The 26,602-nt window shown below is 35.1% G+C and overlaps 1 protein-coding gene across 1 annotated transcript; it reads left to right on the top strand.

The window, feature by feature from the left end:
* The first annotated feature begins 21,972 nt into the window (after positions 1-21,972).
* On the top strand, positions 21,973-26,069 carry LOC142644071 (7-deoxyloganetin glucosyltransferase-like). Its single transcript, XM_075818755.1, has 5 exons — positions 21,973-22,024; positions 23,944-24,463; positions 24,986-25,131; positions 25,428-25,453; positions 25,518-26,069. The coding sequence occupies exons 1-5, from the start codon at positions 21,973-21,975 to the stop codon at positions 26,067-26,069; spliced, it is 1,296 nt and encodes a 431-aa protein (XP_075674870.1).
* Positions 26,070-26,602: the final 533 nt, after the last annotated feature.

Below are 26,602 nucleotides of genomic sequence, written 5' to 3'. Positions count from 1 at the left end.
TTCCAAATATTATGGCGGTGGTAGAGGGGAGGGGGGAGGGGATTGTGAACTGTCTCAAACATAGAAGTGATAAAGTGCTTTTTTGGAGTCAAATACTAAATTTGGGGCCATTTTAGTTTGGTCAAGAAATTAAAATACTTTGATACCGATTAATATTGGTGTACTTTTTTAAAATTCTCTCTCTCTCTCTCTCTCTCTCTCTCTCTCTCTCTATTATTAATTTATTTATAAGTTAATCAATTAAAGGCCATATAATTTGTTAAGAATTAATATTTAAAAGCATAAGTCTATAATAAACATTAATATACTTAAAAATAATTATGATTATTATAATACATTTTTTTTATATATACAGGTAGCACAAAGCAGTGGTATGTTGTATCATATTCATACTTGAGATAATAGCTTTTTACAACAAAAATTAAAAAACTTATTTTTTAGGTCTTTAAAAAAACATAATAGTTTTTTTTTTTTTAAATCGTGTTAGTGAGTGTTCTTAAGGCAATTGTTAATGAACTATTTTAGAAAAAATTTAATACAATTTTCATGGAAAATATAAAAAGTTGTAAAAAAAATCAGTAATTTTTTTTCCTATAAAAAATTCCTAAAATATTTCCTAAACCAAGCTACTCATATTTTTTTTTTCTATTATTCAAAGATAGAAACTAAATATTTTAATTAAAAAAAAGAACCACTTTAACTAGATGTTCACGTGGGACCATCCGACACACAAAATATAATTGGCAAATGAATTATGCACTTTTTTATTAAAAAAAAAGTAATAATAAAGATTGAAGGTTAAAATTGATGTTCACATGGCTCCAAACACACAAAACAAAAGAAAAGTTTTTAAAAAATTGCTAAATAAATGTAAAATTGAAAAAGAATGAAAAGGAAACTGTAATGAGTCAATGACCTCCCATATGAAAAAGAAACAGCAGTACTAAAAAAGGGCATCAGGTCTGGGCAAGGTGAAGGCGAATGGAAGGGGCGGAGACTTTCAAACCCAAGGGTTACTACGTACTAGTAATGAGTCAAAAATGTGGTGGCAACAATGGTGGCTAAGCAAGCGTCGACAGAGCCTGTAAGTTAGTGAGAATAAATTTTTCAAGTGAAATCCGGTAAGTTCCTGGTATGGCCGAAACGACCGAGTATTTAAACCCAAAACGAAACATTCTTGCTTCTGTACCGGATTAGGTATTGACCCTCTTGCTTTTTTCCCTCATAATTCTTCCTTGAATGTGGTGGAGGTAGGTATACCTTATATGTCACATTCCTATAGTTAAGATGTTGCCTCCCCATTGAAGAAGGATACGAATACGATATAGATATGGATGCGTGCTTGGTTTATTTTTTGTAATAATATACCAAAACATGTAGCATATAGCTGAAATTTGTTGTTGCAGCTTTGATTGATTTTGATTTTATCTTTTATCTTTCCTTTTTTTTTCATTATATTTTGGACACCTAGTGATGGTGGATTAGCACATTATTTTACCAATCTAACACACCCCTTACATAATGTAGTGTCCATTGGGCAAATATTAGTTTTGCTAAGTTATTTTACTATTCAACTTATCTTTGCTACTATTTACGGATTCCATTACACTTTTTGGTATTATTTATAGGTTTCACTGTACTATTTCAGCTAACTTTTACCTTTATTTACAGTATTTTTGACAAAAAATTTTCAGTTTCAGTAAAATAAGCGGATCCCAAACGGACCGTAATATCACAATATCTAATGCATTAGATTTTTACCATTATTTTAATGATGTAATATCACAATATCTAATGCATTAGATTGTTAGCATTATTTTAATGGAAAGTTGAACATAAATGTGTTAGTCTGGTTAGAAATTATCCTCCCTTCAATTTTTTATTTTTGGCTTGAAATCTTTCTTGAATCCTTATTGAACTCTTGGACAAAACTCTCAAAATTCCAATATATTATATCTAAATATCACTTAAATGATATTTATTTTATTTCAAATTTATTACTAATTCTTACTAATAAATAGTAAGATAGGGATACTTATTATGTAGGTTTTACAAACTAACGGGTCATTAATAAATAAAAATTATTCAAAACATTCACGTATTAATTTGTAAGTTTGTAAGTTTTCTGTCATAAAATTTGCATTAATTTTAGCATATGAATGGAAACTAGTAGTTACTATATATTACATAAACTACTCATGATTTAAACAAATTTAAGAAATAATCTTAACGTTTACATTTGTGAAAGAGGTTTTAGTAATTTTGAAATCTCATCAACATATATCCTGACTAATTTTATAAACTCTCAACAATGCACTTTTCTAAACATCTTCAAAAGTTTTATATGATTAACTTTATTGAAAGTGGACATTGAGATGAGAAGATTGAGTAAGCTGAATTGGTGCCTCCAATCAATTACATGATACTAACTACTAATTAAACATGGAAAGCCCTTGATTCGAAGAGATCAACAACAAAGATTACTCGTTGGTGTTTATGGGAGCTCCAGTACAGGATTAGTCTTATAAGTTGCTTAGTTTTTTTGAATTCATGAAGATCAAAATATCTCAAAGAATTTATGTGATCCAGTGGTACAAAGCTTTTTTGGTAATTTTCTTTTCTTTCCTTTTAATACAAGCAGGCAACCAATGCGAGAGAAAGAATTTCAGTGTGGCTTTTATTTGATTAAACAAAAATTTATGCGATCCACTAAATGTAAAGGATGAATGTGTTCGATTCAAACCAATTAATAAACTAGTACAAAAACTTTGCCTAATGGCACAAGTGTCATTTGTACTCCAATTTAATGGAACTATAGACACCAATCCAAACCTACATTTGTCATTCCAGGACACCCACCTCGATTGATGATATGTTTGTTTGATTACATGTTTGTTTGCGTCTTTTGTGTGCTTTCTTTTGTTTGTTTGCTCCTTGTGTGCCTTCATTGTTTCTTTGTTATCTTTTTGCTTGTCTGCTAACTTTGTTTGCTTTGTTGTTGCATGTACATGCTTGGAGTGAGGACATGACTTCTAAAGTGCAAGCTGATAGGCCAAGAATGTATTGACCCCTTAGGTAAATTAACCAATTAATTAGCCAAGTAAATTAATTAAGTCAATTTAACATGCAATACGCGTGACAGAACAACAAATCACCAAATAACTAAATGCAACAAAACTTAAATTTGACACAGGTGATTTGTTTACGAATAGAAAAAACCATCAAGGCAAAACCCCATTGGGTAAATTTAAGATTACCACTCCTGAGAATCCACTATTATTAAAACAAGCGGTTACAAGGAATCCTAGTACTTTATATCAACCTACAATTGAATCCTTACCCCAATACACAATTCGACTTGTAATGTAGTGACAATCTCTCCTTTCAATGTACGGCTCCTAGTACGTGACTAACCAATCGTTGCAAGGATCCTAGTATGCATCTTTCTCCTTTGCATGGATCTAAGTACGTGACTAACACACCAACTTGAGGAAGATGTTGGCTACAAAGTTCTTCAATTCATCCACATGATGAAAATCAAGAAGCTCGTTGGTTACAAAATCCTACAGCGTACAAACGTAACAGCTTCTTTAAGAGAAAGATGAACTAGGAAAAATTATCTCTGATCACAATTTGAGTGAATAATCACTTTGCATCAAGTTGCATCACCTTAGAAGGCCCTTAAAATAATCCTTATATATGTCTAGGGTTGTGAGAAAAGAAACCTTACACTATTAGGACATATGTGGAAATTGTTATGTACATATGTTATTTAGAATTGGCTAATCCTTAGACAAAATGCACTTTACTTGTAATTGGGTAGATCAATGATGGTTTAACTCTTCACGCAACTTTGTAGTTCATGTCAGGAGTCAAAACCATGCAAATCTGTTCAAGAAACAAGTGACGAATTGTTGTGTTTTAAAACTTGACAGACAGCTTGACAAATTGAATCTATTTAGGTTTAAAAGGAGCTTTTAGCTTGAAACTCGACAGCAGCTCGACAAATAGTCTATTTATCGAGGTTTACGAAGATCAGATTTTCAGATTTGTTTTTCATGCATATCCAAGCTATTTGTGTAGGGTTTCTTTTCTGACAACCATAGACATATATAAGGATTATTTTAAGGGTCGTCTAAGGTGATGCAAAGTAATTATTCACTCAAATTATAACCGGAGACAATTTGTCCTGGTTCATCTTTCTCTTGAAGAAGCTGCTGCGTTTGTACGCCCTGGAGTTTTGTAACCAAGGAGCTTTTTTATCTTCATCGTGTGAATGAACTGAAGAACTTTGCAGCCAACATTTTTCTCAAGTTGGTGTATAAGCCGCGTACTAGGATCCACACATTGATTCATTAGTCACGTACTAGGAGCCGTGCATTGAAAGGAGAGATTGTTAGTATATTGCAAGTCCAATTGTGTTTTGGGGTAAGGGTTCAACTGTAGGTTGGTATAAGGTACTGAGATTTATTTACTTGTAACCGCTTGTTTTGATAATAGTGGATTCTCGGGAATGATGCCCTTAATTCACCCGATGGGGTTTTGCCTTGGTGGTTTTCTCCATTCGTAAACATATCACCTATGTCAAATTTATTTTCCACTGCACTTAGTTATTTGGCGATTTTTTTGTGCTACCACACGTATTGCATGTAATTTAATCTAATTAATTCACTTGGCTAATTAATTGATTTAATTTACCAAAGGGATCAATACATTCTTGGCCTATCAAGTGGTATCAGAGCAAGCACATTCTGATTAGGGTTAATCTTTGCTTTGTGATCTATTGACCCTTGTTTGTCATGGATAGAGGATAATCTTTGATTATACCTGATGGAAAAAATGGATGTGCGCAGCGGAAAACAAACGGATCTACTTCATTCATAAAAGTTAACATGTACTATATAAGTTTCAAAATTTTTCTAAGAACAAGAGAGTGTACCTTGGAGCGGCGAATTTTAAAAACCGAAGATCAAAATCGCTTGGGAACACTTTCAATTTTCACTCCAATTCCACTAACGCCCAAGATGTGTGGTCTCTCAATCAGTTCCAAAGGGAGAATGTCAAAGTGTCTAACACTTCTTACATACACCACTTCACAATAGTGTTCTTACAAAATTCTTTATAGAAAATTTTGTATGTTTCTTCCTTTATATCTAACCGATCATCTAATTATGCTAGCCTTTTAGGCCTTTCCAATTGGGCTTAAGTGTGTGGCTTGGAGTGGGACCAAAAGGGACCAATAAGACACTAGCTCCAATGAGCTTTGGGCTTTTCTGTCAACTCTTGACAAGTCCAAAGTTACCATTAATTATATTTAATATCACTATATAAATATAGTTTCACTCTAGGCCTTATTTATAAATTATATCCTAAGACTTTATTGTACATGCAACCCCTTCATAAAATATTCGTAGTAATACAAAGTTATAAAAGAAGACTACCACTTTGTAGATTACTACATCTTTAATTCCTTGAGTACCCGGTTTAATCCTTTAAAGTTATTCATTATATATTTATGAAATCCAATTCCATATATATATATATATATATATATATATACTTTAGTAACTTCTTACTAAAGTGGTTAGGCCTAACTCTCTGAATAACAATCTCATTAAACTTATCTCAAGGGAATATTTTGTATCTCCGTTAAGAGACTATGATTTCCATCTTGAAAATATATATTCCATCAACACTAAATGTGGTTGCCCAACATACTGAGGTTTTGACCGTTACTCTAGATCTCACTCCTGATATATCAAAGCAATCTACACTTCATGATTAGGTCTATTATTCTCTCAGGATTAAGAATTCATGCAAATATAAGTCGTGAGTTTATTATTCATTTGACAGTCGTTGGAAGAATAATAAATCTTACACGGTCCAGTTCTATACGTTTAACTCTTAAAATATATCAACATACCAACTAGAAATTTCCATTTCTATTTCCATGATCAAGACAAATCATCTTAGTTGAAATGTTATAGTCTTCGCAGATAAAATGCCCAATTTTCATCACCAACTATGAACTACATTTTGAGTTTACAAGGAACTTGTAATTTGCATCTTCTATGACTAAATCTCATAAATCACATACAATGCATCTCATGGACTATATGATAATGTCCCAATATTCATGTTACCATTATTTTTAGATAATAATAAAACAACTTTATTAAACACAACATTTAGTCATACATAATGTCATACATAATAAAATACATAGCATCATATAATATGATTTAAGGGCACTAATCCTAACAATACCTCCTTTATTTAATAGCACTAACTATGTATACTAGAAAGTCCGTATGAGAGTTTTCTTGCAGTCTTTAGATGAGAAGGTGTGGCAAGCAGTGGAGATAGGTTGGACCAAGCCAAAGGAAGCGCCAAATGATTGGGATGATGTTAAGATCAAAGCGACAAACTTCAACAGCAGAGCATTGAATGCTTTATTCAGTGCGATCACAAATGAGGGGTTCAAGAAGATATCACTGAAATTGCTAAGGAAGCATGGACCATTCTCCAAACAATTTATGAAGGAATTAAGGCTGTCAAGGATTCAAAACTTCAAAGGCTTACCACAAGCTTTAAAGAAATTAAGATGGAGGAGGATGAGTTATTAAATGAATTCTATGCCAAGCTCAAAGACATAGTGAACTCTACATTTAATCTTGGGGAAACCATTCCTGAGCCTAAGATTGTAAGAAAGGTGCTCAAATCTTTTCTAGAGAGTTTCCATGCCAAGATCACCACCATTGAGGAATCAAAGGACATTGATCAAATTTCTTTGGCAGAGCTAGTTGGCGACTTGCAAACCTAGGAATTGGGTTTGTCTAGGATCGGGAAGTTAAGCAAGAGCAAAAGCATGGTACTGAAGGCCAAAAGCAGTGACACAAATGAGTCTTTTGATGAAGAAGATTTTAAGATGAAAACCTACATCACAAGGTAGTTCAAAAATTTTATGAGGATTGCCAATGCGAAAGGATTTGACAAGAACCGAAAGTAATCCAGTTCTTCACAGTTCAAATGCCAAGATAAAGGGAAGAAGGATGCTAGGAATGATGGTCAGTACACTATTCCTTCTGGACCAAAGTGTTTTAGTTGTCAAGGATTTGGACACATGAAACAAGAATGTCCAACTTATCTCAAGACCATTGAGAAAAGCAAAGCCCTTGTTGCCACCTTGAGTGACATCAAGCCTGAGGATGATTCAGATAATGATGACGATGGAATCTTGAATGCCTTCACTGCCACAGTAAATCCTACTGAGGGGATTGTTGAAGATGTGAATGAAGAAGAGGAATTGGTGAAGTCTAAGTTTAAGAAAATAGATGAACAGGATGACATCCATACAGCCTATGCAAAGTTGTACAAGGTCTCTGAAAAGCATGAGAAACTGTATAGGTTGGCCACCAAGAAGCTGAGTGATGTAAAACTTGAACAAAAAGATCTCTCCATAAAGGTTGATGAGGCTAATCAGACCATTGGAGCACTGCAGTTTGAGAACAACTTCTTGGCTGAAAGGACCAAAAAGCTTAAAGAGGAGCTGTTCTAGGTCAAAGCTTGTTTGGAGAGGACTTCCAGTGCAAATCTTGATAAGATGCTTAGCTTTTAGAAATCTGCTTTTGATAGATCCAGCTTAGGGTATGATTTTTCTTCTTCTAATATTGCTTCTTCTAGTACTATTGTGTTTGTTCCACCTACTAATAATGTTGATTCTGAGAACAATGATATTAAAACTATTTTAGCTAATGGGAACATAGACAAGGGTAAATCTATCTTAGGAGCACTCTCAAAGCCTGAAAAGAAATAGACTAAAAACTCTAGGACTAAGAAGGGAAATAACCAAAAGTCTAAAACAAAGAAGCAGCATCTCTGTCATCACTGTGGAGCTACAGGACATACTCGACCTAATTGCTACAAGTGGTTAGCCACCTAACAGAGCAATAGTATGATCTCATCTGAAAACCAAAATCAGTTTCCATCCACTTTTACCCCTCTTGGATATCTTCTCAAGGCCCTCATGTTTCTTTCGAACTTGAATGGTTTCAATTCTTCTCCCTCACCTTCAGTTCAAGGGTTCGCACAAAGGAAAGGTTCTTCCAAGGTGTGGAAGGAAAAAGGCTTAAAGTAATTTAGTCACTTTTTCCCTCTCCATCTCTTTTTGTTTTTGCATTACTTTTGTGTTTTGATTTCTTGTTTTTGTGTGAGTTAGTTTAATTTTTATGCTATGCTTTATTCTACTTGTTTTTGTTTATTTGTTTCAGTTTTGCTTTATTTTGTTTTTTTTCATAAAAATTTAAAAAAAAATTGAAAATCAGAAAAATACAAAAATAGTGTGTGTTTTGTGTACTTTGGTACTTATGTACCTTGGATGGCCATTGAAACAAAATTTTCTAAACTTTGTATCTTTTGTAGCTTAGATGAGCATTTTAATACACAACTAAGCAAGTGAGCTTTGTGGCTCGTGCTTGTAGTGAGTAAGATTAAGTAATTTCTTGTACTGAACACTCGTGTCACTCTTTTTGACGAGAAAGACTAAAAAATCCTAAGAAAAAGTCATAAATAATTATCTCACCACTAATGACCGCCAATCATGAATTGACATCTGTATGCTCTGGCATAGCAAAAGTGCAATGTCAAAATCTTAACACAATTGGGAATTTTCTTCTCTCTCTTATATGCCCATGCATGATATGCTTAAAAGAAAAATATGCAAAGAATATAAAAGCAAAAAGAATCAAAATGCTTTTAAAATATGGTTGCAAGCATGTTTCTAGGCGATGTGGGAGTTATGTGATATATCTCAAAGGTGATGGTCCCCATCAAGCAGTTATGATTGTGTGTGAGTTATATTGAGTTTCTCATATCTCAAATCGTCATAACATGAGAAACTTTTGCTATCTTGCGATGCTTTCACACACAACACGCAGAAATTCTTTGTTACTTCTGATACATGTGCAGGTACAATGTGATTTGGCCATCATGAGGAATAAATGTGTTATTGTATACTCACTAAATTGCCTTGACTAGTTTTTGAAATATAAAATTTTTTAGACTTATTTAGTGTGTGTGTGTGTGGTTGGATCTTATACGCTTTACTTTCTTCTTTTTGAAAATGTTTTTGAGAGCTTAACATGTTGATTGGATTTTTGGTTGAGTAGCTTGCTTGATTGCATTCATTTGTGTGTTTTTCTCCTTCTTGAAAAATTTGTTTTTGACAAACTCGACAGCTTCTCAACACCTCTCGATAGCTAGCTATCCATCGAGACCCCTGAACTTCTTTTTCTCAATAGATCCTATCGCATCTTCAATCCATCGAGCTATATTAGAATTTGTCTCGATAACTTCTCGACAAATTCTTAATCCATCAAGAAAGTTTTTGTCTGGCCGATAGCTTCTTAACAACTGTTCAATCCATCGAGGTTCTTTACCGTCGACAGATTCTCAACAAAAGCTAGATAGATTTATCTGTCGAGAATTAGTGCTCAGCAAATTCTCGATACCTCTCGATCCATCAAGACGCGATTTCTTTAAATAGCTTCAGCGCAAAATCAGATTTCATTTCTCTCGTTCTCTCTTGGCAAAAACTGTCTCTTCACCTCCTCAAACACTTTTCTCTCTCTCTAAACCTCAAACCCAATTGATTTTCGGCCTAGAGTGGTCTTCTTTTCACTGGTATGATCTTGTTTTCACTCTTTCTTCATGCATTTTCATACATTTAGACCTAGGTTTTGGGTTTTTGAAAATATTTTGGGGTTTTTTTTTTTCGAAATTGATGAGTTATTTGTGAAAATTTGGGTTGGGTTATGTTTAAATGATCCTATATGATCATGCATTGCATAACATTTTTATTTTCACAATGTTTCATGCATTATAGAAGTGTGATTTCTATGTTGGAACCTTGTGTGCTGGTAGGTTTGGATTGGGCTAAGTCCATGATGATATTCTTGTTGCACGTCACATGATCATCCATTTTTCATGCATGCGTACCTTTCTTTTCTTTCTTTTTGGTACTATTTGTTGATTGGTGCTTTTCTGTTTGTCTATCTCTCTCTCTCTCAGATAGCCTGCACAATGGCACCTAAGTGTAAGTCTACTTCATCCTAGAACCCTCTTAGTTCCGAGGCATCATCTTCTGACTCCACTCCTCTCCATGTCAGGTTCCGTGATGAGAAGGCCCTTAAGAACTTCTCGTAGAGCTTCTCCAATGTGGCATTCATTCAGAACGCCACGTTATCCTATTGGACTTTTCCGATTGTCCACGTCTGAGGATTGTGTCCAAAGACAAACTCCTGTCTCTCTTCTGTGAGACACCTTCATCATGAGGTGGGTGTCAAAACACCTCATGCTCTGGCTTTGCAAAAGGTCCGAAGTTCCTGAATATGGTGATGACATTTGTTCTATTTCCCTTGTCTCACTATAATTCTATTACTAAGCCTCGTGCTCGCCTTTTGTTATCCCTTTTAGAGGACCTTACTATAGACTTTCCCTCTCATTTCATCCTCTACCTTATAGATGTCTATAAGAATATGGCGACCTGTGATTTGCTCATCTTTCCTTCTGCTATCACGAGGATCATTCGCCACTCCTCTATCTCATATCCTAAGTCTGATCATTTTCCCATTATGCGTGCCATTGACACTGGGACTGTTAGACAGAGTGAGGCTCAACTTCAACCAAAGCAGCCACGGATTGAGACAGCGACTCCTCCAGCCCATTCTACTCCATCCACCTTCGCTCCTTCCTCTTCTGTGGGTTGTGTGACTCTTGAGGTGATCATGACTCAACTTGAGCACATGGATGCTCTCCTTGACACTCTCAGTGATGAGTTGTGTTAGGTGAACACCCGTGTTAGTCGTATCGCATGACAATAGGCTATCATGGGTGGTTTCACCGCTTCTCCATCTCCATCTCTACAGGCTTCAAAGGATGAGGACAATGATGATGGCTCTGCTGATGATGATGAGGATGAGGATGCTAGCTCTTCCAGTGATGAGGAGATAACTGCTTCACAGTGACTTGCCCTTTGTCATTCGTGACAAAAGGGGGAGAGTTAGCATAGAACTTTTTGTTAGGGGGAGTGTTTATTTATTTATTTTATTTTATTTTGAGGGATGTAGTGAGGACTCATGTATTTTTTCTTTTCTTTATCTTTTAGATACTTTGTTCTTATAGATTGGTCTTGTGACCACTTTGTGATAGCAAACCTTGTATTCTTTATTGATATATATATTTGATGAGGTTGTTATTATATTTTCATCTATCTCTCCATTTGTTGTTTCTTTTCCCTCTTTATACACATGTTTCTTATGTATGCAATCTTTTAATTTCTGTTTCACACTAAAGATGCCTTGATGAGTTTTGCTTAAAGTGTTTTAAAAATACAGGTTGTCAAAATCTATCATGCCATGAATTCTCTTTTTACAAAGTTTTTCAAGAGTTTGTGTTAGGATTAGATTTTATTGTATCCAACAAGTGAGTATGAGTTGAGTGATTTATGACTTCTCTTATATTCCATTTATTTGTTGTGATTTTGTCACGGATTGCCAAAAGAGGAGATTGTTATGACATATTTGGAAATTGCTATGTACATATGTCATTTAGAATTGGCTAATCCTTTAATAAAATATACTTTACTTGTAATTGGGTAGATCTAGGATGGTTTAATTCTTCAAAGAACTTTGTAGTTCAAGTCTAGAGTCAAAACCATGCAAATCTATTTAAGAAACAAGTGAAGAATTGTTGTATTTTAAAAATCGACATATAGCTCGACGGATTGAATCTATCGAGGGTTAAAAGGAGTTTTAAGCTTGAAGCTCAACAGCAGTTCGACAGATAGTCTATCTATCAAGGTTTACGAAAATCAAATTTTCATATCTGTTTTTCACGCATATACAAGATATTTGTGTAGGGTTTCTTTTCTCACAACCCTAGACATATATAAGAATTATTTTAAGGGCTGTTTAAGGTGATGCAACTTAATGCAAAGTCATTTACTCAAATCGTAACCGGAGACAATTTGCCTTAGTTCATCTTTCTCTTAAAGAAGTTGCTGCATTTGTACGCCCTAGGGTTTTGTAACCAAGGAGCTTCTTGATCATCATCGTGTGAATGAACTAAAGAACTTTGCAGCCAACATCTTTCTCAAGTTGGTGTGTAAGCTGCGTACTAGGATTTACGCATCAATTGGTTAGTCACGTACTGGGAGACGTGTATTGAAAGGGGAGATTGTCACTACAATGCAAGTCCAATTGTGTATTGGGGTAAAGGTTCAACTATAGGTTGGTATAAGGTACTGAGATTCTTATACTTGTAACCGCTTGTTTTGATAATAGTGGATTCTCGGGAGTGATGACCTTAAATTCACCCGGTGAGGTTTTGCCTCGGTGGTATTCCCCATTCGTAAACAAATCACCTGTGTCAAATTTATTTTTCGCTTCACTTAGTTATTTGATGATTTGTTTATGCTACCACGCGTATTGCATGTAATTGAATCTAATTAATTTACTTGGCTAATTAATTGATTTAATTTACCAAAGGGGTCAATACAGTCTTGGCCTATCATACACAAATAGCTTGGATATGCGTGAAAAACAGATTTGGAAATCTAATTTTCGTAAACCTTGATAGATAGGTTATCTGTCGAGATGTTGTCAAGCATTGGGCTAAAATTGCCTTTTAAACCTCGATAGATACAATCTGTCGAGCTAGCTATCAAGCTTTAAAATACAGCACTTCACTTCCTCAGTTGTTTCTTGGACAGATTTGCATGGCTTTAACTCTGACTTGAAAAACATGTTGCTTGAAGACTTAAACCATCTTAGATCCATCCAATTACAAGTAAAGTGTGTTTTGTCAAAGGATTAGCCAATTATAAATGACATATGTTCATAACAAGTTCCACATATGTCTTAACAGTCTCCCCATTTGGCAATCCGTGACAAAACCACAACAAACAAATAAAATATGAAAGAAGTCATTAATCACTCAACTCATACTCACTTGTTGAATATAATAAAATCTAATCCTAACACAAACTCTAGAAAAACTTTGCAAGAAGAGAGTTCATGGCAAGATTGATTTTAACAACCTGTATTTCTGGAACACTTTAAACAAAACTTATTAAGGCATCTTAGTGTGAGACAGAAAATAAAGAAGAAACAACACGTGGAAAGATAAAAGGGAAAAGAAACAACACATGGAGAGATAGGTGAAACATGATAACAACATCATCAAATATATATATCAAAGATAAATACAATGTTTGCTATCATTAAGTGGTCACAAGACTTGTACATGAGGATAATGTAACTAAAAAGAAAGAAAATAAAAGTCCATAAAAACCTCACTACATCCCTAAAAAAAAAAACACTCCCCCTAACAAAAAGGTCCTATGCTAACTTTCCCCCTAAGTACATGACTACTCTCATACCCAAAACTACTTCCCTTTTTTGTCACAAATGACAAAGGGCAAGTGACTGAGAAGCAGTCATCTCCTCATCACTAGAAGAGCTAACATCCTCATCCTCATCATCATCATCATCACCAGAGTCATCATCATCGTCCTTGTCCTCTGAAGCCTGTGGAAATGGAGAGGGAGAAGCAACGAAACCACCAAGGCAAGCCTGACGTCACGTAATATGACCCACACGAGTGTTCACATGATAGAACTCAGTAGTGAGAGTATCAAGGCGAGCATCCATATGCTAAAGCTGCACCATGATCGTCTTAAGTGTCACACCACCTACAAAAGAGGAAGGAGCAGAGGTGGATGGAGAAGTCGTTGTCTTGGTCCGTGGCTGCTTCGGTCGAAGCTGGGCCTCGCTCCATCGAACAGTACTAGCATCAATGGCACGAATGATGGGGAAATGATCAGACTCGAGGTAGGAGACAAAGGAGTGGTGAATGATTCTCGTGATAGCAGAAGGAAAGATAAGCATATCATAGGTCGTCGTATCCCTATAGACACTATAAAGGAGAGAATGAAATGAGAGGGAACATCTATAGAAATATCTTCAATGAGGGGAAAAAAAAGCGAGCACGAGGCTCAATAATTGAATTATAGTGAGATAAGGGATATATAACAAATGTCATCACCATATTCAGGAAATTCAGACCTTTTGCAAAGCTCGAGTATGAGGTGTTTTGACGCACACCCCATGAAGAAGGTGTCTCACAAAAGAGAGACAAAAGTTCGCCTTTGGACACAGTCCTCAGACATGGACATCTAGGGTAATCAAGATGTGATTCCCTCGAAACATGTAGCATTTCAGAGATAAGCTCTAGAGTAACTACAATACGTGTACCTTGCACAAGAGTAAAAAACTAAGGTATAGATGAATCAAAACCATGCATATTGGAGTAAAACTCCTGTATGATCACGAAGGGACAACTCACAGGTATCTCACATAGAGATTCCCAACCCCACCTGTGAATGATAGTCGGAAAAGTAGTATCAGAGAAGTCCGATAAGATAATGTGGTGTTCTGAATGAATGTCACGTTTAAAGAAGTTCTCTGAGAAGTCCTTAAGGGCCTTCTCATCACAGAACCTAATATGGAGAGGTGTAGAATCAGAAGATGATGCCCCAGAACGATGAGGATTCTGGGATGAAGTAGATTTGCGCTTGGGTGCCATTGCATAAACTATTTGAGAGAGAGAGAGAGAGAGAGAGAGAGAGAGAGAGAGAGAGAGACAGAAAAGCACCAATCAACAGATTAACCAAAAGGAATGAAAAGAAGGTCTGTATGCATGAGTAATGCAACATCATGTGACGTGCAACAAAATAAACATCATGGGCTCAGCCTAATCCAATCTTACCAGTACACAAGGTTTCAACATATAAAACACACATCTACATGCATGAAACATTATGAAAATGCAAATGCAATGCAATGCAATGCATGAGCATATAATATCATTTAGGCAAAACCCAATCCAGAAATTTCACAAGATACTCATTAATTTTCAAAAACCCCAAAAAATTTTCAAAAACCTAAAACCTAGATCTAAATGCATGAAGAATGAGAGAAAGAAGGATCATACCAGAGAAGAAATGATCACCCTAGGCCGAAAATCAAATGGGTTTGAGGTTTAGAGAGAGAGAAAAGTGTTTGGGAGGTGAAAGGGCAAGTTTTTATAGAAAGCGCTCCTCGATGGATTGAGACCTATCGAGAATTTGTCGAGCACTAATGATCGACAAATAATTTGTCGAGGTGCTATCGAGAATATGTCGACGGCAAAAGTACCTCAATGGATTGAGAATCTATCGAGAAGCTATTGGCTAGACAGAAACTTTCTTGATGGATTGAGAATTTGTCTAGAAGCTATCGAGACAAATTCTAAATAGCTCGATAGATCGAAGATGCGTTAAGATCTGTCGAGAAAAAGAAGTCAAAGGGTCTCGATGGATAGCTATCTGTCGAGAGCTGTCGAGCTTGATAAAAATAGATTTTTCAAAGAGGAGAAAAACACAAAAATGAATGCAATCAAGAAATCTGCTCAACCAAAGATCCAATCAACATGTTAAGCTCTTAAAAACAGTTCTCAACAAGAAAAATGTGAAGCATTTAAGATCAAAACACACAGACGCACTAAACAAGTCTAACCAATTTTATATTTCACAAAGAAGTCAAGACAGTTTAGTGAACATACATTAACACATGTATTCCTTGTGATGGCCAAATCACATTTTACCTGCACATGTATCAAAAGTAGCAAAGAATTTTGCATGTTGTGTGTGAAAACATTGCAAGATTATATAAGTGTCTCATGTTATGATGATTTGAGGTATGAGAAAAACAATTTAACTCACACACAATCATAACTATTTGATGGGGACTATCACCTTTGAGGTACATCCTATAACTCCCACATCTCCTAAAAACATGCTTGTAGCCATATTTAAAAGCATTTTGATTCCCTTTGCTTTTGATTTTCTTTGCATATTTTTCTTTTGAGCATATCATGCATGGGCATATATAGAGAAAGAAGAAATACCCAATTATGTTAAGTCAACAACATCATAATTTTGCTATGCTGAAGCATACAGATGTTATACATGATTGGCGGGCTTTAGTGGTGAGATGATCATTTATGCCTTTCTCTTAGGATTTTCTAGTCCTTCCCGTCAAAAAGAGCGATTAGAGTGTTAAGTGCAAGAGATTATTCAATCTTACTCATCACAAACACGAGCCATAGAGCTCACTTGCTTAGTTGTGCATTGAAATACTCATCTAAGTTACAAAAGATACAAAGTTTAGAAAATTTTGTTTCAATGGCCATCCAAGGTACACAAGTACCAATATAAACAAAACACACACTGTTTTTGTATTTTTTTTATTTTTCAATTTTTTTTTTCATTTTTATGAAAAACAAAAATAAAGAAAAACTGAAAGCAAACAAACAAAAACATGTTAAAATAAAGCATAGCATAAAACTAAACTGACTCAAAAACAAGAAAGCAAAACACACAAGTAATGCATAACCAAAAAGAGAGGGAGATAGAAAAAGTGACTGAATCACTTTAAGTCTTTTTCCTTTCACACCTTGGAAGAACCTTTCCTTTGTGTGAACCCTTCAACCGAAGGTGAAGGGGAAGACTTGAAACCATTCAAGTTGGAAAGGAACATGAGGGCCTTGAGAAGATCTCCAAGAGGAGAAAAAAAATGATGGAAACTGATTTTGGTTTCCAAATGAGATCATACTGTTGCTCTGTTGAGTGGCTAACCACTTGTAGCAATTACGTTGAGTATGTCCTGTAGCTCCACAGTGATGACAGAGATGCTGCTTCTTTTGTTTAGATTTTTTATTATTACCCTTCTTAGTCCTAGGGTTTTTAGTCTCTTTCTTTTTAAGCTTACGGGGTGCTCCTAAGATAGATTTACCCTTGTCTATGTTCTCACTAACTAAAACAATTTTAACAGCAATGTTCGTAGAATCAACATTTTAGCAGGTGAAACAAACACAGTAGTACTAGAAGAAGAAATATTAGGAGAAGAGAAATCATACCCCAAAACGGTTCTATCAATATCAGATTTCTAAACGCAAAGCATCTCATCAAGCTTTGCACTAGAAGTCCTTTCCAATTGAGCTCTAACTTGAAACAGCTTCGCTTCAAGCTTCTTGGTCCTCTCAGCCAATAAATTGTTCTCAAATCATAACGCTCCAATGGTCTAATTAGCTTTATCAACCTTTGTGGAAAGCTCTTCTCGATCAAGTTCCAGATCACTCAGCTTCTTGGTGGCCAACCTATATAGCTTCTCATGCTTTTCAAAGACCTTGTACAACTTTGCATAGGCTATATGGATGTCATCCTGTTCATCCATTTTCTCAAACTTAGAGTCCACCAAGTCCTCTACTTCATCTACCTCTTCAACAATCCCTTCAATAGTATTCACTGTGGCAGTGAAAACATTCAAGATTCCCTCATCATCATTATCTAAATCATCCTCAGGCTCGGTGTCACTCAAAGTAGCAACAAGGGCTTTGATTTTCCCAATAGTCTTGAGATAAGTTGGACATTCTTGTTTCATATGTCCAGAACCTTAACAACCGAAGCACTTTGGCCTGGAGGGAACAGTCTACTAACCTCCATCCCTAGCATCCTTCTTCCCTTTATCTTGACTCTTGAACTGTGAAGAACTGGATTGCTTTCGGTCCTTGTTAAATATTTTCACATTGGCATTCTTCATAAACTTTTTGAATTGCCTTATGATATAGGATTTCATCTTAGAATCTTTATCATCAGAAGACTCATCGGTGTCATTCCTTTTGGCCTTCAATGCCATACTCTTTCTCTTGCTCGATTTCTCAATCCTATACAAACCCAATTCATAGGTTTGCAAGTTGCCAACCAGCTCCGTCAACGGAATAGAGTCAATATCCTTTGATTCTTCAATGACAGTGATCTTGGCATAAAATCTCTTTGATAGAGATCTAAGCACCTATCTTACAACCTTGGGTTTTGGAATGGTTTCCCCAAGATTAAAGGCAGAGTTCACTATGTCCTTTAGCTTTGCATAGAACTCATCAAATGACTGATCCTCCTCCATCTTAATCTCTTCAGTTTTGAATCCATAACAACCTTAGTTCCTTCATAGGTTGTTTGGAGAATGGTCCATACTTCTTTAGCAGTTTTAGTGGAGGATATTTCTTGAACTCATCATTTATGACCACACTGAATAAAGCATTCAATACTTTGCTGTTGAAGTTTTCCACTTTGATCTTAGCATCATCCCAATCAGTCGGCGCTTCCTTTGGCTTGGTCTAGCCTATCTCCACAGCTTGCCACACCTTATTATCTAAAGACTACAAGAAAGCCCTCATGCGTACTTTCCAGTATACATAGTTAGTACCATCAAATAAAGGAGGTATAATTAAAGATTTTCCTCTATCCATGATAAACAGGGGTCAATGGATCACACAGCAATGATTAACCATAATCAGAGTGTGCCCGCTTTGATACCACTTGATAGGCCAAGAATGTATTGATCCCTTGGGTAAATTAACCAATTAATTAGCCAAGTAAATTAATTAAGTCAATTTAATATGCAATACACATGACAACACAAACAAATCACCAAATAACTAAATGCAGCAGAAATGTAATTTGACACGGGTGATTTGTTTATGAATGGGGAAAATCACTGAGACAAAACCCCATCAGGTGAATTTAAGGTCACCACTCTTAAGAATCCACTATTATAATAAAATAAAATAAAATAAAAAGAGGTTAAAAGTAAAGGAATCCCAGTACCTTATACCAACCTACAGTTGAACCCTTACCCCAATACATAATTGGACTTGTAATGTAGTGACAATCTCTCCTTTAAATTCACGGCTCCCAGTACGTGACTTAATAATCGATGCACAGATCCCAGTACGCGACTTACTCCTTTGCACGAATCCAAGTACGTGACTAACACACAAACTTGAGGAAGAAGTTAGCTGCAAAGTTCTTCAATTTATCCACACGATGAAGATGAAGAAACTCGTTGGTTACAAAACCCTATGGTGTACAAATGCTGCAACTTTTTTAAGAGAAAGATGAACGAGGGCAAATTTTCTCCGGTCATAATTTGAGTGAATAATAACTTTGCATCACCTTAGATAGCCCTTAAAATAATCCTTATATATGTCTAGGGTTGTGAGAAAAGAAACCCTACACAAATAGCTTGGATATGCATGAAAAACAGATCTGAAAATCAAATTTTCGTAAATCTCAATAGATAGGTTATCTGTCGAGATGCTCTCGAGCATCGGGCTAAAACTACCTTTTAAACCTCAATAGATACAATCTATCGAATTAGCTGTTGAGCTTTAAAATACAGCACTTCTTTACTTGTTTCTTAGACAGATTTGCGTGGCTTTAACTCTTGACTTGAACAGCATGTTTCTTGAAGACTTAAACCATCTTAGATCTACTTAATTACAAGTAAAGAGCGTTTTGTCAAAGGATTAGCCAATTCTAAATAACATATATTCATAACAAATTCTACATATGTCCTAACACAAGAAAAAATGGGCAAAATGCAAGCAAGAAAATGTAAGTCCAAAAAGAGCGATTTTCATTTGATTTGGAGGCTTAGCCTCGCTGAGCGGTTCTCTCCCTCTCTTAGCCTTTTCTTTAGAACCATGTATAAAGGTTTTCTTTCTTTGTATCTTGTTTAGGCCATATTCTTCGGGTATGACAATGTTTGATTTACTTTTCCTATACCTTGTTGAGCCAAGCCCTTTGGATGTAGGCATTGTATGTTTTATCTTTCCTGTACCTTGCTTGGGCTGCATTCCTTGGATATGGCAATGTCTGATTTACTTTTCCTATACCTTATTGGGTTATACCCTTGGAATGTTGGCAATGCCTGTGTTAGGTTTTAGATCCCTATGAACTAGATTTTTTAACTTAATTAATTAACCAAGTGAATACTTAGGTTTATTATTCAGATCTATGTTAAAGCAATAAAGTCATATCATGTAAAGCAGTGAAAAATAAAGAACACAATGATATGATCACCTACGAAAACTAAACCGGTAAAAAACCTAGGGAGGATTTAACCTAGCTATCCTCAAGGTAAAAATCAAATTCACTAGAAAGAATTGAAGTTTACAATAAAACTTAGACCACTAACATCCTATTGCTACAACACGTAGAACTTACTACCACGACCTTATGATAGCTCCGAGTCCACCGACTACTTCTTTCTTTAGCCTTTGCAACATAAGCACCCACACTTTTGACTTTGAAACTCCACTCAAAGGTTTATCAATACAAACTCTCCTGTTTGTGACTCTAGGACCACCCTTGAAGGTTAAGATCATCAGCACCTTTGATGACTAGAGAAGGCAGTAACTTCTACAACACCGGATCTTGAGATTCTTCAAGGAATAATATGGGTAGAAGATATGAGAGAGCTTTTTGGGTACAAAACCCTAGATACAAAAGAGACACACTCTTCTCTCTCTAAAAAGCTATATTAAAAACGCGTTTAGAGTTTCCTTTATATACTAGAAGAAGTAGATCTGAAACCCTAATCCTTTTTGGGCTTGAACTGCTGTTGGGCCGAACTTAAAATTCTACAGACCTGTATTTTGATCAGTTGAGCCTATTTTTTGCTTAGTAGAACTAGGCAATTTCCGAACTCTTCTTCTGCAGCTTGTATAGTCTTGAATCTTGACTTCTATCACCCTAAGCATTGTCTAATAATGCCTATAGACTCTAGGATCTATATCTAGACAAGTTTGTATTCACAGTTTGCCAATTGTTCTAAACTTTTAGAACCTAACAGCCTGCTTTACTTTCCTATTCTATGTGCTTGCATTATGCATAATGTATGTATGTATGTATGTATGTATGTATGTATGTATGTATGTATGCATGTATGTATGTATATTTGCTTGTGGATGGCCGTGCACTTTGTATGATGGACTCTCATGGTTAGGAGAGTGACTCTTTTGTAATCATGATTGCTCTTGACCTTGAAGTGTGGGTATGCGCTCCAAGTGACTACAGTAGGTGCATATTCATGCTGCATTGTGTGCATGATCATCATGGTGTGTTTGTCTTGATCCATGTCAGCTAGTGACATTGATTTCCCCATGTAAGCAACACACATCAACATGTTGGTGTGCGCTGTATACACAAGCGGAAAACCCTACCTGTGCACCAGTGCACCAAACACTAAACTCTGCTTGATTTTCATTGTGAAAATAGGGCACCTTTGTTGCTACATTCTCACATCAAAAGCTTGGTGAGGAAAGTGTTTTGTGTGTTATGATGCACTAGAGGCGAAATGCTGCCGGATTTTCACCATGAAGATAAGGTGAAATACTGTCGGATTTTCGTTATAGAAATTTGGCAACAATTCCAAAATGCACCAGCAAAGCATTGATTAGGAACACACCCATTCCAAAATCAAACCCCAAAGCCCACTATTGTTTAAACCCCAAAAGCTAAAGCCAATAACTTGTTTTTAACTGCCAATGTCCAAAAATTAAGATTTTACCATAACAAAGGACTGTCTCTGGGTAGGCTTTGAGGGGTACCTAACACCTCCCCCGCACATAACCAGACTTCTAAACTCAAGAATCAAGATTTTTTACCCATTTGTATTAGATTAGGAAAAATGCCATTTTTCTTAGCCTAAAATTGATAATAAAATCAATTAGAGTTAGGTGACCAATAACACCTTATAAAAAACTCAATGATTGATAGCGGCTTCACTTACCTTTGGTAAATATAGGTTAAAATTGACCCAATTCAAGTCACACACTAGTGGTTCATCATTTTTCATAGCACCCAAGCTCCCGAGCCAATCTAAGCGTTGCCATGATAGGTGGTTGACTGTTGCGAGGCATTGACACCAGAGAAATCATAAAACAATAACGAACTGATATTTAAAGGAGGAGAATCATAAATAACAAAATCTTGCTCTAACTTAGCTCCATATTGGCAAGTTAGTCAGCACAATGATTGACTTCCCTATAGCAATGCTTCATCTACACCTTGGGAATTCTAAAGGTGCCACGTATTCAGCACCATTAAATTAGTTATCGTTTTTAGAAGGAAAAAAAAAAAAACCCTCAACTGCAAAGTTATTAAGATAAAATTCTTTAACCACAATCCATGAACTGTGGCCTCAAAGCATATCATAAATTTAAATTCCATAGTTGATGAGTAGTGATAGTTTGTTTCGAACTTTTCCATGATATTGCTCTTCCTGCTAACATAAACAAATATCTAGAGTTATTTTTCTACTATCAACAACATCTAGCGAAATTTGAATCTAAGTAGCCAATGACTTCTAGATTATCAAATCTCTAAAGTATGAATATGTAATCGTTTGCTCATTGCAATTATCTATTCTCTAGATTGCTTTAGTATCATCTAAAGGGACATAATTGGGGATGTGTTGAGTTTAAAATTATTTATTTGTTTTAGGTAACAACATAAAATTAGAAATTAAGTAAATAAGTCGAGATGTGGCAAATTTTTATTTTTAAATAAAAAAATGGCACAGAATATTTAAAATTGAAACTCGAAGGAAAAAAAAACTTTGTACATGTTTACGTGGGATCAGCAGACACAAAATGACAAAACATAATAGGCAAATGACACCTTTTTATGACCCTTATTAAAATAAAGAGTAGTAATAATAGACTCCAGGTTGGAATTGAAGTTCACGTGGCTGCAAACACACAAAACATAATGGGCAAATGACACCTTTTTATGACCCTTTTTAAAATAAAGAGTAGTAATAATAGACTCCAGGTTGGAGTTGAAGTTCATGTGGCTGCAAACACACAAAACAGAAGCAGTAAAGGGTATCCGGTCTGCGCAGAAGAAAAAGAGGTGGTGATTTACGAACTAGGCATATGAAACAAGTTGTTTGTCTGTTCCCTTCTCAAAAAATAATAAATAAATAAATAAATAAATTGTTAGTTTGTTATTAACGGGTAAAATATGTCAATAATTCAATATTAAGTTGTATTAAAATTAATAACAACTTACTACTTTCTCAAAAAAAAAATAAATAAATAACAATTTACCACATAAGATTTATTGTGAAAATGTTATAGTTGTAGCATTACTCTTATATTTATTAAATTCAAATTCTTATAAAAATGTTAATATTTTTATTAGGGTTTTCATATTAAAATATGTTAATTTAGTATATAATATATATTTTTAAAGTATATATCTACGTTTTTTTTTTTAAAAAAATTCAGGATAGTCACAGAACATATTAATTTAAAATGATTATTTATATAAATTTTTTTGACAAGTGAGGGTGGTTCTAGTATATAATATATATTTTTAAAGTATATATATACATTTAAAAAAAAAAATTCAGGATAGTTACAGAACATATTAATTTAAAATGATTATTTATATAAATTTTTTTGACAAGTGAGGGTGGTTCCTAGAACCACCCTCACATACAAGTCGAGCCGCCACTGGATTAGACCACCCTCAAATGCAAGTAGAGCTGCCAGTGGATTTAATATCCTTGGCTTTTTCTCGGTTACTCTTTCCTAAAAGTCTTCATTCTTTATTCTTTTATAATAATAGTGGTAGGCATATGTGATTATGCTATTACAAAGAATATGCTTGCCGTTTATCCTTTGATGTAATATGGCCAAAACATGTTAAATTTATAAGCCTGAAATTTGTTATCGCAGCTGTAATAGTCTTAGACTAATTTGATGGATAAAAGAAAAAATAAAAATGAAAATCAGAATCAGTCCATGACTTTGATTTTTTGGACACTTGGATGATGGAGAATTAGTCCATTATTTTACCAATCTAACGCAATCACTTATTAGTCCAAAATTAGCACAACTTTGTGCTATAACTTACCATGCGACGAGTTGTAAAAAATAGTGTTTGGCAATTAGGCCATATTTGACCCAAATTCTACAAAAATAGTCCTATCACAGAGAGAGAGAGAGATTCCGTTAGCGCAGGTGTTAAACCTCATGTAGTTTGCCTCTCAGCAGTCCCACTTCAAGGTCACGTAAACCCAATGGTCCAGTTAGCAAAACTCCTCCACCATAAAGGGTTTCATGTAACTTTTGTAGACACAGAGTACAACCACAAACGCTTACTAAAGTCTCGAGGCCCCAACTCCCTCGATGGCCTGCTTGGCTTTCACTTCGAAACCATTCCTGGTGGCCTTCCACCCTCAGACGCAGATGTTAGCCAAGACATTCCCTCTCTTGCTGAATCCCTCCCAAAGACTTGCCTAGTCCCACTTTGCAACCTCATTACCAAACTCAACGACACTTCGTCTTCGACTGTGCCTCCTGTTACCTGTATTGTCGCGGATGGTTGCATGTCCTTCGCTCTTGATGCTGCTGACAAGTTCGGAATTCAATGTGTAATGTTTTGGACACCTAGCGCTTGTGGCTTCATGAGTGTTATGCATTTTCAACATTTCGTTGAACGAGGTTTGGTACCCCTCAAAGTTATTATTTTGTTTAGAAAGATCCGCTCCCATTCAAATTCTTTTATTTTTTATAAGCTTTAATCAAGTATAAGATATAAGATAAATGGCATCTATTTTACTTTATGTGCTTTACAAGGATTTGATGATTATTGGATTTTTTTTTTTTTTTTCAATATCACGTGCGTTATATATGAATAAAAATATAAGGAAATTGCAAATTTTAAACAAGGATAATCTCCTAAATTTGTATCATCATAAATTGACATTGGTATTTGATGTGTAAACATCTCTCTTGTCTACATTACTAAAATCACATTCAAATGTTATACATGTTAGCTTTGATTTAAAATCAAACATACAACAGAGAAGTACGTGGAAAATCTGCAATAAAATTTTGTTTATGTCTAATTACACACATTATCTATAAAATTATAAAGGTTTCTCGTTTCACTTCTTTTTTTGATTGAATATTTGTATGCTAGTTCTTAGTATTTTAATTGGAGTATGCTATTCACAATGATCAACACTATGTGATTCACAGATGCAAGCTATCTAACAAATGGATACTTAGAAACTATAATTGATTGGATTCCGGGGATGAAAAATATTCGTCTTAATGATATTTCAAGTTTTGTTAGAACAACAAATGAGAATGACATCATGTTCAATTTTTTCATCTGTGAAACCAAATCAATCTTCCCTATGCAAAGAAAGAATTAAAATTAAATTAAAAAACCAATAACCCATGACAAAACTCCAAAACCAAATTTATCTCCAGACAGATCCACCACCCACATCTTACCCAGCCTTGCCTTGTGCCCACCAATGTTGCTCAAGCAATAAGCAAAAATTCAGTAAATTAGTGAGAGAAATTTCTAAATAATTAAGAAAACCTAATAGAGATTACTTTAAATAATATATATATATATATATTAGTGACCAGAAATTTATCTTAATCGGGCCATGTTTGTGCAGCAGAGGAAGATGAAGCCTGTGCTAAGGTTGGCCACGGAGGCAGGGGCGAGGTTTTTAAAGGAAGCAAATATAGGTGTGGTCGGTGGATAGTTTTCATCATGTATAACTATCATGACTCCTCAGCAACTCATTGAGTTTGCTTGGGGGTTAGCAAATAGTGAAAAACACTTCTGGCGGATTATAAGGCCTGATCTTGTTAGAGGTGATTCAGCTATTATTCCTCCTGAATTTGTTACCGAAACTAAAGATAGAGGCATGTTAGCAAGTTGGTGCCCTCAAGAACAAATCCTAAAGCACCCATCAATTGGGGGTTTCTTAACACATAGTGGGTGGAATTCAACACTTGAGAGTGTGTGTTGTGGAGTTCCAATGATCTCTTGGCCCTTCTTTGGTGATCAACAGATGAATTGTCAATATTGTTGTGTTGAATGGGGCATTGCGATGGAGGTAGATAATAATGTTCAAAGAGATGAAATGGAGAAGTTAGTGAGAGAGTTAATTGATGGTGAAAAAGGTAAAGAAATTAAGAAGAATGTAATGGAGTGGAAAACAAAACCAAAGGATTCCACCAAGCCTAGTGGTTCTTCATACCAAAACTTGGATAAGTTTATTGCTGAAGTTCTTTTAGCTAGAAATGTTTAAACCAAACAAGCAAGACTTTCTGCTTTTCTATGCACTTGTACTCCCAATATAAATAAAATCATTTTAAATATATATTCACAATTTATTCCCATTTTGTCGCAATAAATTCTAATTAACTTTGTGATTTGGTTAAATTAATGTTCTATTAAGTACTGTTGTATATATAAATGAAGGGCCTTTATATGTTTACAATGTACTTGTAATATAAATTTACATTATATTAACACACAAAAAGTGGCAAATGTTGTACACATTTGCAAAAATACAACATTTCCCACTTTTTATGTCTCTACAATTAATATAAATTTATGTTGTACCGTAGAATGGAGAGAGAGAGAGAGAGAGAGAGAGAGAGAGAGACTTTTTGAGTATGCTGCTTGACTTTCTCCAAGGTGATTCAAGTATACGAGTGTGTAAAATTTTGTATTTTCAATAAATTTTTTTTTTTTGTTTCCATTTGCATGTTTTTATAGGAATTTGTATGTTTTATGTCTTGATTAAAAGAAAAATAATTTTAATGTGAGTCATTCCAA

Source organism: Castanea sativa, chromosome 7, assembly GCF_040712315.1.
Source record: "Castanea sativa cultivar Marrone di Chiusa Pesio chromosome 7, ASM4071231v1".
NCBI lineage: Eukaryota > Viridiplantae > Streptophyta > Magnoliopsida > Fagales > Fagaceae > Castanea > Castanea sativa.
The sequence above is the reverse complement of the archived record's forward strand: the minus strand, read 5'-3'. Positions and strand labels throughout refer to the sequence as shown.